This window comes from Pecten maximus, chromosome 11, assembly GCF_902652985.1.
Source record: "Pecten maximus chromosome 11, xPecMax1.1, whole genome shotgun sequence".
In the NCBI taxonomy this organism is placed as follows: Eukaryota; Metazoa; Mollusca; class Bivalvia; order Pectinida; family Pectinidae; genus Pecten; species Pecten maximus.
In genome coordinates this window covers 43,693,450-43,706,911 of record NC_047025.1, presented here as the reverse complement: position 1 = coordinate 43,706,911, position 13,462 = coordinate 43,693,450, and the positions used below count along the sequence as shown (strand labels likewise).

The following is a 13,462-nucleotide window of genomic DNA, read 5'->3' as shown; positions in this document are numbered from 1 at the left end:
TTGTTGTATGTGTGTAGATTTGACAAGGAGATGAAGTCTGTGGTGATATATAAATGTTTGTTGTATGTGTGTAGATTTGACAAGAAGATGAAGTCTGTGGTGATATATAAATGTTTGTTGTATGTGTAGATTTGACAAGGAGATGAAGTCTGTGGTGATATATAAATGTTTGTTGTTTGTGTAGATTTGACAAGGAGATGAAGTCTGTGGTGATATATAAATGTTTGTTGTACGTGTTTAGATTTGACAAGGAGATGAAGTCTGTGGTGATATATAAATGTTTGTTGTATTTGTAGATTTGACAAGGAGATGAAGCCAGTGGTACTGAAGGACAGGAGTAGTGATATTCACTTCCCCAGCTGTGGAGCCAAGGCCACTGTCGTCTGTAAGGTCCACCTGAAGAATGAGTCGAAGACAATACACTCGGTGAGTTTTAAACTGTTGAGGTATATATTGACTTTGTGTTATGATTTATGTAATCTAGGTATAGGCTATTACGTACTTTACCAAACTGCAGCCTCGCTCCAACTTCGTAATGATCCTAAATGTGGTGATATCAATGCATATACATGCAATTTCATTTTCTTTTTTTTGTTTGTTCTTTTCTTGCTTTTCCTTTTGTCATAAAAGTTTCAACTGTTCATTTTACATGAGATGTTTAAGTATTAGATCAAGTTGATGATTATATTTTAATCAAACAAAATGATGAACAACAATGGTTTGAGTAATTGGCTTTAAAGGATGAATTTCTAAGATGAACAGTTACAAATAGATGTTTGACATCCTCACTCTATCGACTTCAGAGTAAGATTCTAGACTTGTAGGATCCACTAATTTTATCCCAATATAATTCTAGAATCTGTATGTCCAGCATATCTGAATGAGATCTAAACTATGTTTTTAGCTCACCTGCCCGAAGGGCAAGTGAGCTTATGCCGTGGTGCGGCGTCCGTCGTCCGTCCGGCCGTCCGGCGTCAACTTTTTCATTTAAACAACTTCTTCTCAATAACCAAGAGGCCCAAGGACTTGATATTGGGCCTGTAGCATGCTGGGGTGAAGGGCTACCAAGTTTGTTCAAATAAATGACCTTGACCTTCATTCAAGGTCACATTGGTCAAATAGGCTATACTCTTCAAACAACTTCTTCTCAATAACCAAGAGGCCCAGGGACTTGATATTGGGCCTGTAGCATGCTGGGGTGAAGGGCTACCAAGTTTGTTCAAATAAATGACCTTGACCTTCATTCAAGGTCACATTGGTCAAATAGGCTATACTCTTCAAACAACTTCTTCTGAATAACCAAGAGGCCCAGGGACTTGATATTGGGCCTGTAGCATGCTGGGGTGAAGGGCTACTAAGTTTGTTCAAATAAATGACCTTGACCTTCATTCAAGGTCACATGGGTCAAATATACTGTTATCTTCAAACAACTTCTTCTCAATAACCAAGAGGCCCAGGGACTTGATATTGGGCCTGTAGCATGCTGGGATGGAGGGCTACCAAGTTTGTTCAAATAAATGACCTTGACCTTCATTCAAGGTCACAGGGGTCAAATAGAATATAATCTTCAAACAACTTCTTCTCAATAACCAAGAGGCCCAGGGACTTGATATTGGGCCTGTAGCATGCTGGGATTTAAGGGCTACCTAGTTTGTTCAAATAAATGACGTTGACCTTCATTCAAGGTCACAGGGGTCAAATAGGCTATAATCTTCAAACAACTTCTTCTCAATAGCCAAGAGGCTCAGGGACTTGATATTGGGCCTGTAGCATGCTGGGATGAAGGGCTACCAAGTTTGTTCAAATAAATGACCTTAACCTTCATTCAAGGTCACAGGGGTCAAATAGGCTATAATCTTCAAACAACTTCTTCTGAATAACCAAGAGGCCCAGGGACTTGATATTGGGCCTGTAGCATGCTGGGGTGAAGGGCTACCAAGTTTGTTCAAATAAATGACCTTGACCTTTATTCAAGGTCACATGGGTCAAATAGGTAATAATCTTCAAACGACTTCTTCTGCAATAACCAAGAGGCTCAGGGACTTGATATTGGACCTGTAGCATGCTTGGGGAAGGGCTAATCAGGTTGGTTCAAATAAATGACCTTGACCTTCATTCAAGGTCACATGGGTCAAATATACTATATCTTCAAACAACTTCTTCTCAATAACCAAGAGGCCCAGGGACTTGATATTGGGCCTGTAGCATGCTGGGATTTAAGGGCTACCTAGTTTGTTCAAATAAATGACGTTGACCTTCATTCAAGGTCACAGGGGTCAAATAGGCTATAATCTTCAAACAACTTCTTCTCAATAGCCAAGAGGCTCAGGGACTTGATATTGGGCCTGTAGCATGCTGGGATGAAGGGCTACCAAGTTTGTTCAAATAAATGACCTTAACCTTCATTCAAGGTCACAGGGGTCAAATATGCTATAATCTTCAAACAACTTCTTCTCAATAACCAAGAGGCCCAGGGACTTGATATTGGGCCTGTAGCATGCTGGGGTGAAGGGCTACCAAGTTTGTTCAAATAAATGACCTTGACCTTTATTCAAGGTCACATGGGTCAAATAGGTAATAATCTTCAAACGACTTCTTCTGAATAACCAAGAGGCTCAGGGACTTGATATTTGACCTGTAGCATGCTTGGGGAAAGGGCAATCAGGTTGGTTCAAATAAATGACCTTGACCTTCATTCAAGGTCACATGGGTCAAATATACTGTTATCTTCAAACAACTTCTTCTCAATAACCAAGAGGCCCAGGGACTTGATATTGGGCCTGTAGCATGCTGGGATTTAAGGGCTACCTAGTTTGTTCAAATAAATGACGTTGACCTTCATTCAAGGTCACAGGGGTCAAATAGGCTATAATCTTCAAACAACTTCTACTCAATAGCCAAGAGGCTCAGGGACTTGATATTGGGCCTGTAGCATGCTGGGATGAAGGGCTACCAAGTTTGTTCAAATAAATGACCTTAACCTTTATTCAAGGTCACAGGGGTCAAATATGCTATAATCTTCAAACAATTTCTTCTCAATAACCAAGAGGCCCAGGGACTTGATATTGGGCCTGTACGATGCTGGGATGAAGGACTACCAAGTTTGTTCAAATAGATGACCTTGACCTTCATTCAAGGTCACAGGGGTCAAATAGATTATAATCTTCAAACGACTTCTTCTGAATAACCAAGAGGCCCAGGAACTTCATATTGGGCCTGTAGCATGCTGGGATGAAGGACTACCAAGTTTGTTCAAATAGATGACCTTGACCTTCATTCAAGGTCACAGGGGTCAAATAGGCTATAATCTTCAAATCACTTCTTCTCAATAACCAAGAGGCCAAGGGACTTGATATTTGGCCTGTTTGTAGCATGCTCAGAGCTAAGAGTCACCAAGATCCGATCTTAGGCCAATAGAATGCTGGAATGAAGGACTAGAAAATATATTGACATGAATAAACCTAGCTTACTCTGATATTTGAATAAAGTTGTTATCTGAATCAGCATGGTATCTGTAGAAATGACCTCAATCAACTGCAAATTTGCTGTAGAGCCAGGTGAGCGATACAGGCCCATTGGGCCTCTTGTTTAGTATGTCTGTTGAGATGTACATATTTACCGTATCATATTTGTATGTCTATTGAGATGTACATATTTACGGTATCGTATTTGTATGTCTGTTGTGATGTACATATTTACGTATCGTATTTATATGTCTGTTGAGATGTACATATTTACGGTATCGTATTTGTATGACTGTTGTGATGTACATATTTACCGTATCGTATTTGTATGTCTGTTGAGATGTACATATTTACCGTATCGTATTTGTATGTCTGTTGAGATGTACATATTTACCGTATCGTATTTGTATGTCTGTTGTGATGTACATATTTACCGTATCGTATTTGTATGTCTGTTGAGATGTACATATTTACTGTATCGTATTTGTATGTCTGTTGAGATGTACATATTTACTGTATCGTATTTGTATGTCTGTTGAGATGTACATATTTACGGTATCGTATTTGTATGTCTGTTGAGATGTACATATTTACTGTATCGTATTTGTATGTCTGTTGTGATGTACATATTTACTGTATCGTATTTGTATGTCTGTTGAGATGTACATATTTACCGTATTGTATTTGTATGTCTGTTGAGGTGTACATATTTACATGTTTCAGGTTGAAATCAAACAGCCTTCATTACCATTCAAGATCAGTCATACCAACATAAGCATACGGTAAGCATCATATTTAATTACTACACAGACTCTTAAGAAAAGAGGTGAATTCTAAAATATTATCATGTTTTTAGTTCAACTGAAGCTTTGTTGCAGGGGACCCGTTCTAATCGTCATTTGTCATGCGTTCATAAACATTTTACATTTTCGACATCCTTTCAGAAACCCTTGAACCAATTTTAATGAAATTTTGCAGAGACCTTCCATGGCCAAAAGTCAATCAAAATTGTGAATTATATGATCCCCAACCCCCAGGGAACTGAGGAGCTAGGCCAAAAGGGGTCAAATTAACTGAAATTTTTAAAATCTTGTTCTAAAGACCCAAATAATGTATAATCAAGTACTTTTCATAGATGAAAGTGTGCTTTACCAAAATTGTGAATTTAATGACCCTAAGGTGTCACATTTGCCCCTTGGGGAGGGAAACTTTACAATATTTTAATAGGGAAGTCACATTTTTGACTATCCTTTCTTTGATTTCTATTGAAATGAATTCTTACTTGGTTAACATGATCAGCATTGAATGACAGTTTAATGGCATGCACATGTTGGGCCTGGGCTGATGGGCGAGGCCAAATAGGGTCAAATTGACAAATATTTGAAAACTCGGTTCACCATTCAGCCCCATGGGCCTCTTTTTTATGTCACCATCAGCAGCATGTTTCGTGTTAGAAAACCAGCACTCACAGATAATTGTTACTGGAGTTTCTGTCCTTGACTTAGTTTTTCCCCCTATAATTCTTTATTCCTCAATGGATTAAACTAAATTTGGCAATTGTATCTTATGATACCTTGTAAATTGATTAAGGTAGAATACAAACATTCTTAAATATGGTTTATGGGAACTACTGTACGGTTAAAACTGAAAAAAATATTTTTATTTTTTGAAAATTTTGGCATACTATGAACTTAACTTTTTTCTCTGTATTCTTCAGGTTAAAGTTTTGGTTAAAGTTTTATAATTGCACACCACTTACTTAATAATGGTATTAGGGATGCTGATTCTTTGCATAGAGGTTCTTTGGGTGTGTGGCATTACTTTTGTTCAGTTAACAATGAAAAAAAAAAATTGAATTTTTTTGAAATTTTTTCAAAAAATTTCATATTAATGACTTTACTGTTTTCTCTGTATTCTTGAGGTTAAAGTTTTGTAATGGCTCTCCATTCACTTAATAATGGTATTAGGATGTGCACATCAATTGCATTTTATTAACATTTAAATGTATTGAATGGTTCACTGATATGAGATTCTTTTGGAATAAAATCAGTGTACTACTATGCTGTGCTATGCAGAATCATGTTTATATTTCAATCCAAGGCTGTTATTATACATTTCACTTTAAATTCACTTTAGATTCTTTTACTCTGTACAGTAGACATACCAAAAGAATACCTGAATATATTTTAGGGGCAGGAAACATTGTTTATTCAACCCAATAGAGTTGAATTTACACATTGTTTGGAATGAACTTATTTTCATAAAATGATCATATTTCAGTTTTGGCTAAATTCTTTACTCAAATTTGGCTAAAGTTTTAACTTGAGGGCGCCGGTAGGGGGCATGTATTGGTTTAGCAATACTCACAGAATGCTTGTTTAATTCAAAGTTCTGTTTTTGTTGCAGTCCGAGAAGCTACCTGAGGTTACCTGTGGAATTCTCACCTCAAAATACAGGACACTACACAGAGAGCTTGGTGTTCAAAGTAGATGTGGGGTACAGTTTGACAATCCGACTGGAGGGTCACTGTACGTAGCTGTATGTGTGATGTTATAACGTCTGTCTGTGATATACCGGGGGTTATCTACTCCCACCTGATCTCCAATAGTGGATTAATGACTAAATACAACTGTGATCAATTTAGTAACACTACTGAACATTTACAGAGTGTTACCGACAGTCGAGGACAATGATCTAGTGTCTATTGACAGACTGGCTTGATGTCAGAGGATCAGCTTTATAATCCCTGGATAAGAAAATATTTAATTTGCAAGTTGCTACTTGTAATGCAGGCTTCAACTGTTATAATTTATCATAATGAAGAAATCAAGGGTACAGAAGCCTGTCTCTCTCTTCATTCTGTTATATGTACGTGTGGTACCTGATCTGTCTCAGTAGAAATCTTCTCTCGGAACGTAAATGTTGAGAGTAGTGTTTTGTCTGCATTTAAATCATAAGATATATTAGTAGAACATTATTAGGAATGAAATAGATATGAGTGAGTCCAGCAACTACTAATCTTGGTGGTTTTCTGGCTAATCAGTGAGTGACCAAGTAACAGTTTATTAATTTATTAATTAAAGGTAACTTTTATTTTATTGTTTGAGAATTTTCAGTGGTAAAGTACTATTTCATAATGTCATGCATTAATAGTTGTTATTTTAAATTGATAAAATTTCCACAACAAAATTATTTGGTGCTAAAGTCAATCATGATATTTTGGGAATTGAGTGTTAACACTGAATCAAAGTCAAAGATACATTTACCATGCTGTTATGAACCATCAAACAGGAGCTTGTGATGATGATATACCCTGTGATGTTCCTCCAGTCATTTGTCTGCAGAAGTTTGATACAGAGTTATTGCCCTTTATAAGATATTATCCAGAGCTAACTTGTAAACTTGAGATATATATGTACAGAAATTAGTTGACAATGACAATGGCTCCAAGATCAAAGATTGAAGTTTTGAGCAATTACAGGTATCTTGATAAAACTTGAAACATATTTGTCAACAACAGGCATGCAGTGACTATTTCATATCTATTAATGTTTATTTTCCATTGAATAATGAGAGTGTATCACTGACAATGACTATAGTTTCACTTTTCTCCCTTTACAGACCATATTTGTCTTCCTATTTTTGTACATCTCTGAGGATACAGTGATGGAGTTCTCTGTCACCTTATACATTGGAGGTTCACTCATGCTAATGATGTACCATGCTAATGATGTACCATGCTGATGTTCAGAATACTGTTTTTTTATCAATGATATTATGGCTACATGTGGATTGGAAATTCCTTGTTGTTGCAAATTTGAAAAAGAAGGATTATAAGTGATTGTGGTGCCAATGTATTGATCATCAGGGTGTTTTACTGTGTCACACTATTTACTCTATTTATCAGGAATATTACCAGTGAATTGTGTTCCAATATTTTTGTATCAAAAATAGTATGTAGATTGTAGGTTGTTTATATTTATATTGTAAAGCAATATTTCAGTGGTGTGTTAGAATGAGAGAGTTCAAAGTCCGAATAGATTCAGTAAGTATGGTGTGATATGAGTGGTATAGTTGTGAGAGTTTTTGGCAGAAAGGTGGGTGAAATATCAGCATTCAATAAGCCTTGAAGGATAATATTGCTTATTCATTCATATCAATTAATATTATCATCGAGACATTGATAATATACGCCCAGAAGGCATTGACATATTTGTAAATGGAAGTATAATCTCTAAATTCTTATATACATGATAGATACTTGTATATATTTGTAATGAAGGCTCAGATAAATGATTTGTTTTCCACTGTTTGGGGGTTGGACCTGTTACAGGTATGGTTGGGGGTTGGACCTATGACAGGTATGTTTGGGGGTTGGACCTGTGACAGGTATGTTCGGGGGTTGGACCTATGACAGGTATGGTTGGGGGTTGGACCTGTTACAGGTATGTTTGGGGGTTGGACCTATGACAGGTATGGTTGGGGGTTGGACCTGTGACAGGTATGGTTTGGGGTTGGACCTATGACAGGTATGTTTGGGGGTTGGACCTGTTACAGGTATGTTTGGGGGTTGGACCTGTTACAGGTATGTTTGGGGGTTGGACCTGTTACAGGTATGTTTGGGGGTTGGACCTATGACAGGTATGTTCGGGGGTTCGACCTATGACAGGTATGTTTGGGGGTTGGACCTGTGACAGGTATGTTCGGGGGTTGGACCTGTGACAGGTATGTTTGGGGGTTGGACCTGTGACAGGTATGTTCGGGGGTTGGACCTGTGACAGGTATGTTTGGGGGTTGGACCTGTGACAGGTATGTTCGGGGGTTGGACCTGTGACAGGTATGTTCGGGGGGTTGGACCTGTGACAGGTATGTTCGGGGGTTGGACCTGTGACAGGTATGTTCGGGGGTTGGACCTGTGACAGGTATGTTTGGGGGTTGGACCTGTGACAGGTATGTTCGGGGGTTGAACCTGTGACAGATATGTTTGGGGGTTGGACCTGTGACAGGTATGTTTGGGGGTTGGACCTGTGACAGGTATGTTTGGGGGTTGGACCTGTGACAGGTATGTTCGGGGGTTGGACCTGTGACAGGTATGTTCGGGGGTTGGACCTGTGACAGGTATGTTCGGGGGTTGGACCTGTGACAGGTATGTTTGGGGGGTTGGACCTGTGACAGGTATGTTTGGGGGTTGGACCTGTGACAGGTATGTTTGAGGGTTGAGGTTTACACAAGTAACTTAGTTTTATACAAGGCTTGGGAAAGGGGAGGGGTGGGGACTTCAAAAAAGTCATATTGATGACGGACTTGTTATTATATTCTATATTTGTATTGTAGCTGATCTCTAATTAGCAAAATGATTTAAATAAGATGTGTCAATGTTTGCTCAGTAAATTTTTATAGGCTTAGTAACAAGACAAGAAGGCAGTGATATCGTTTTGCATGTATTTATATCTATAAGTCTTCCTCCTATTTGAATGTAGAGTAGATAATGTTGACGACTACAGAAACAGATGTCTGAAGTAGATACTTTTTCCTTTCCAGTTTGGCTAGAAACTTACTGTAGTCATTATAATCATGATCAACTGTGTTATCAGAAAAGGCCAGTGGTATCCAGGTCAAATACAGTACAGTGAATAAGTACTTTAATGCTTACATATATATATATTCACCTTGAATATTTCATAAACATTGCCAAATAAAACCGTCAAAGGCCTGTATGTAGAATGTGGTTTTATTTATGTCTAGTATACATGAGTGCCAGTGGTTTATTTCACACTATGCCTTATATATGTTACTTTGTGGGATCTTGCTATATAGAAATATTGAATGTCTTCAACTTAAACCAGTAATATTACAAATTAAAATTTATTAAAATATTCTGCTTTTGAAAGTTGTTTTTATGTGCATGTTGCCAGCCCTGATATAGTATAACCCATCATCATTAGAAGATGGGCTATTCTAATCACCTTTTGTCCATTATCATCATTAGAAGATTGGCTATTCTAATCACCTTTTGTCCATTATCATCATTAGAAGATTGGCTATTCTAATCACCTTTTGTCCATTATCATCATTAGAAGATTGGCTATTCTAATCACCTTTTGTCCATGATCCATGGTTTTTTTCCATCTGTAAACAATGCTTGGTATCAATATCGCCATATCTTGAAAAGTACCAAAAGAGGTTTTCTCAAACTTCATATGTAGGTTCCCCTTGGTCCTTAGTTGATGGCCAAACATATTAGGAATTAATATCACAAGGTTCTGCCCCAATTTGTTGAGTAAACTGGGAGACTTTATAACGGTGTTGAGAACAAACCTCATTTCTCTTGGCCAATTTTTAACCCACCATCATCACATGGTGGGCTATTCAAATCTATTCAAATCGCCCTGCGTCCAAGGTCTGTCTTCCGTCCATCCCTCCGTAAATAATTATTGGAATCGCTATTTCTCAGAAAGTACAAAAGGATCTTTCTCAACTTTCATATGCAAGCTCCCTTTGGTTCCTAGTTGTTCATATTGCATTTTGGGACAGATCGTAAAAATAACATGGCCGACAGGCAGCCATCTTGGATTTTGACAATTAACGCTTGTTATCACTGTTTCTCAGAAAGTGTCAAAGGGATCTTCCTCAAATTTCTCTAGGTCCCCTAGTTGTGCATTTTGTATTTTGGGACTGATCAGAAAACAACATGGTTGGCCGGCAGCCATCTTGTATTTTGACAATTGCAGGTTGTTCCTGCTATATTGTGTTATATAAAGTTGTGAAATGTTGTGAAAGAAGAGAAAAGATCAGTCTTTTACTTTACTGATATGGATTATTCAATGATGTGCGTGAAGATCCCTCTGGCATCTCTTGTCTTGATGTCTTGGTATGTTAAGACCTTTGTGTGTCCTTGACTATACATATATTGGCTACAAGTTCTCTCTTATTAACAGGAAATTAATTAGATTTACTATTATGAATAATGTATAATATTTTTGAACTTTTAACAATGCTGCATATTTGTCTTCATCAGCCACTTAACTTGACCTTTACTGTCAGCATAACTTTGATAATCTTGTTGCAGATCTTGCCACCAAATAATATCACAAAATATTATACAAAGATAAAAAGATATCTCTTTTGTCTAATATTTGTCACTGATGCTACAGGACAAATGTGTAGACATCTAGAAGAGAATTGAATAAAAATCAAAATCACATTTGCCAAATGTAGAAGAGGATGCACTCTTGATTTGGAAACCATGAGTACTGGATAATTTGGACACAAGGGATACCAGATAATTTGGACACAAAGGATGCTGGATAATTTGAAAACAATGGGTACTGGATAATGTGGAAACAATGTGATTTACTTGTGTATACAACTGTACAGACAACCAAACAATCTCCATTGATATTCTTGTTTAGTGCTGATATCTTAGTGGTCTTTAGTACAATCCTTTGATATTACATGGGGTGGCCACTGAAGATGGACATGCACTTGACGGTCTTAAAATCCATTAATGTTGATTATGATAATTATGGAATCATGAGACTATTACACATTCCAATCTAGATTTGTTTCCTCTGTCTGGTCCTAGGTATCAACACCTAATGTCTGGTCCTAGGTATCAACACCTAATGTCCGGTCCTAGGTATCAACACCTAATGTCCGGTCCTAGGTATCAACACCTAATGTCCGGTCCTAGGTATCAACACCTAATGTCCGGTCCTAGGTATCAACACCTAATGTCCGGTCCTAGTTATCAACACCTAATGTCCGGTCCTAGGTATCAACACCTAATGTCCGGTCCTAGGTATCAACACCTAATGTCCGGTCCTAGGTATCAACACCTAATGTCCGGTCCTAGTTATCAACACCTAATGTCCGGTCCTAGGTATCAACACCTAATGTCCGGTCCTAGGTATCAACACCTAATGTCCGGTCCTAGGTATCAACACCTAATGTCCGGTCCTAGGTATCAACACCTAAGGTCCCGATCTCTGATGTGTCGTAGTAGGACAAAACAGCTGAGTGACGCAGTTTAATTTTGTTTGGACCCTACTGTTTCTTAGGATCCTGCTGTTTCAAATGATCCTGCTTTTTCTAATGATCCTACTATCTCTAAGGATCCTACTTTTTCTAATGATCCTACTGTTTCGTAGGATCCTACTGTTTGTAATGATCTTACTGTTTCTTAGGATCCTGCTTTTTCTTAGGATCCTGCTCTCTCTAAGGATCCTACTGTTTCTAATGATCCTACTCTTTCTTAGGATCCTTCTGTTCCTTAGGATCCTGCTCTTTCTAAGGATCCTGCTTTTTCTAATGATCCTACTCTCTCTAAGGATCCTACTGTTTCTAATGATCCTACTCTCTCTAAGGATCCTGCTATTTCTTAGGATCCTGCTTTTTCTAATGATCCTACTGTTTTTAATGATTCTACTCTTTCTTAGGATCCTGCTTTTTCTAATGATCCTGCTTTTTCTAATGATCCTACTCTCTCTAATGATCCTGCTTTTTCTAATGATCCTACTGTTTCTTAGGATCCTGCTTTTTCTAATGATCCTGCTCTTTCTAATGATCCTACTCTCTCTAAGGATCCTACTGTTTCTAATGATCCTACTGTTTGTAATGATCCTGCTTTTTCTAATGATCCTACTCTCTCTAAGGATCCTACTGTTTCTAATGATCCTACTCTTTCTTAGGATCCTACTGTTCCTTAGGATCCTGCTCTTTCTTAGGATCCTGCTTTTTCTAATGATCCTACTCTAAGGATCCTACTGTTTCTAATGATTCTACTCTTTCTTAGGATCCTGCTTTTTCTAATGATCCTGCTTTTTTTTATGATCCTACTCTCTCTAATGATCCTGCTTTTTCTAATGATCCTACTGTTTCTTAGGATCCTGCTTTTTCTAATGATCCTGCTTTTTCTAATGATCCTACTCTCTCTAAGGATCCTACTGTTTCTAATGATCCTACTGTTTGTAATGATCCTGCTTTTTCTAATGATCCTACTCTCTCTAAGGATCCTACTGTTTCTAATGATCATTCTGTTTCTTAGGATCCTACTGTTTCTTAGGATCCTGCTTTTTCTAATGATCCTGCTTTTTCTAATGATCCTACTCTCTCTAATGATCCTGCTTTTTCTAATGATCCTACTGTTTCTAATGATCCTACTCTCTCTAAGGATCCTACTGTTTCTAATGATCCTACTCTCTCTAATGATCCTACTCTCTCTAAGGATCCTACTGTTTCTAATGATCCTACTCTCTCTAAGGATCCTACTCTCTCTCATGATCCTACTGTTTCTAATGATCCTACTCTTTCTAATGATCCTACTCTTTCTAAGGATCCTACTGTTTCTAATGATCCTACTCTTTCTTAGGATCCTACTGTTTCTAAGGATCCTACTCTTTCTTAGGGTCCTACTGTTTCTAAGGATCCTACTGTTTCTTAGGATCCTGCTCTCTCTAAGGATCATACTGTTTATATTTTGTTTCAGCATTAAACTGTCAAGGTATGGTGTCTTTGGTCGACTTTAATGTCACAGCTTTGTAGTAAAAACCTCCTGTTACGCTTTGTTTGTCTGCGCAGCTCTCATATTTAAATCGGCCGTAGATACCGTATCATGTTAGTTTAATGTTGTATGATTTACGAGGAATGATTGATGGATATGCTGTGAGCCTCGCATTGAAAAAGGAACTCAAGGATGTCTTTTTTAAGTCCTACTATTCTCTGACTGTATAGGGCCGTGTACCCAAGGACTGGTCTCATTTGATTAGTTTATATCGATGAGGTAGCACTCTAAAGATGCTTTTGCAAAATGGGACAAGATCGATGAAAGATCAGTGATCCAATACCTGCATAAAAATGGGTTAACACCTAAGGATATCCAAAGTGATACAGTAGCAACACTAGGGAAAATACCCCTTCATATGCTACAGTGAAAAGATAGGTGGCGGAACTTAAGCGCAGCCGACAGAGCCTTGAGGATGACCCCTGTCTTGGAAGGC

At 37.9% G+C, this 13,462-nt stretch overlaps 1 protein-coding gene across 5 annotated transcripts in view; it reads left to right on the top strand.

The window, feature by feature from the left end:
- Positions 1 to 9,343, top strand: part of LOC117338316 — a 94,798-nt gene extending 85,455 nt beyond the window's left edge. For 4 of the 5 annotated variants that reach the window (XM_033899612.1, XM_033899610.1, XM_033899611.1 and 1 more), the window contains 3 exons: positions 297 to 426; positions 4,188 to 4,246; positions 5,871 to 9,343. In XM_033899612.1, coding sequence (XP_033755503.1) covers positions 297 to 426; positions 4,188 to 4,246; positions 5,871 to 6,000 — 319 coding nt within the window. In that variant the 3' untranslated portion in view covers positions 6,001 to 9,343. The remainder of the gene's footprint in view (positions 1 to 296; positions 427 to 4,187; positions 4,247 to 5,870) is intronic. The other variant, XR_004535000.1, reaches the window with a different exon arrangement.
- The last annotated feature ends 4,119 nt before the right edge of the window (positions 9,344 to 13,462 follow it).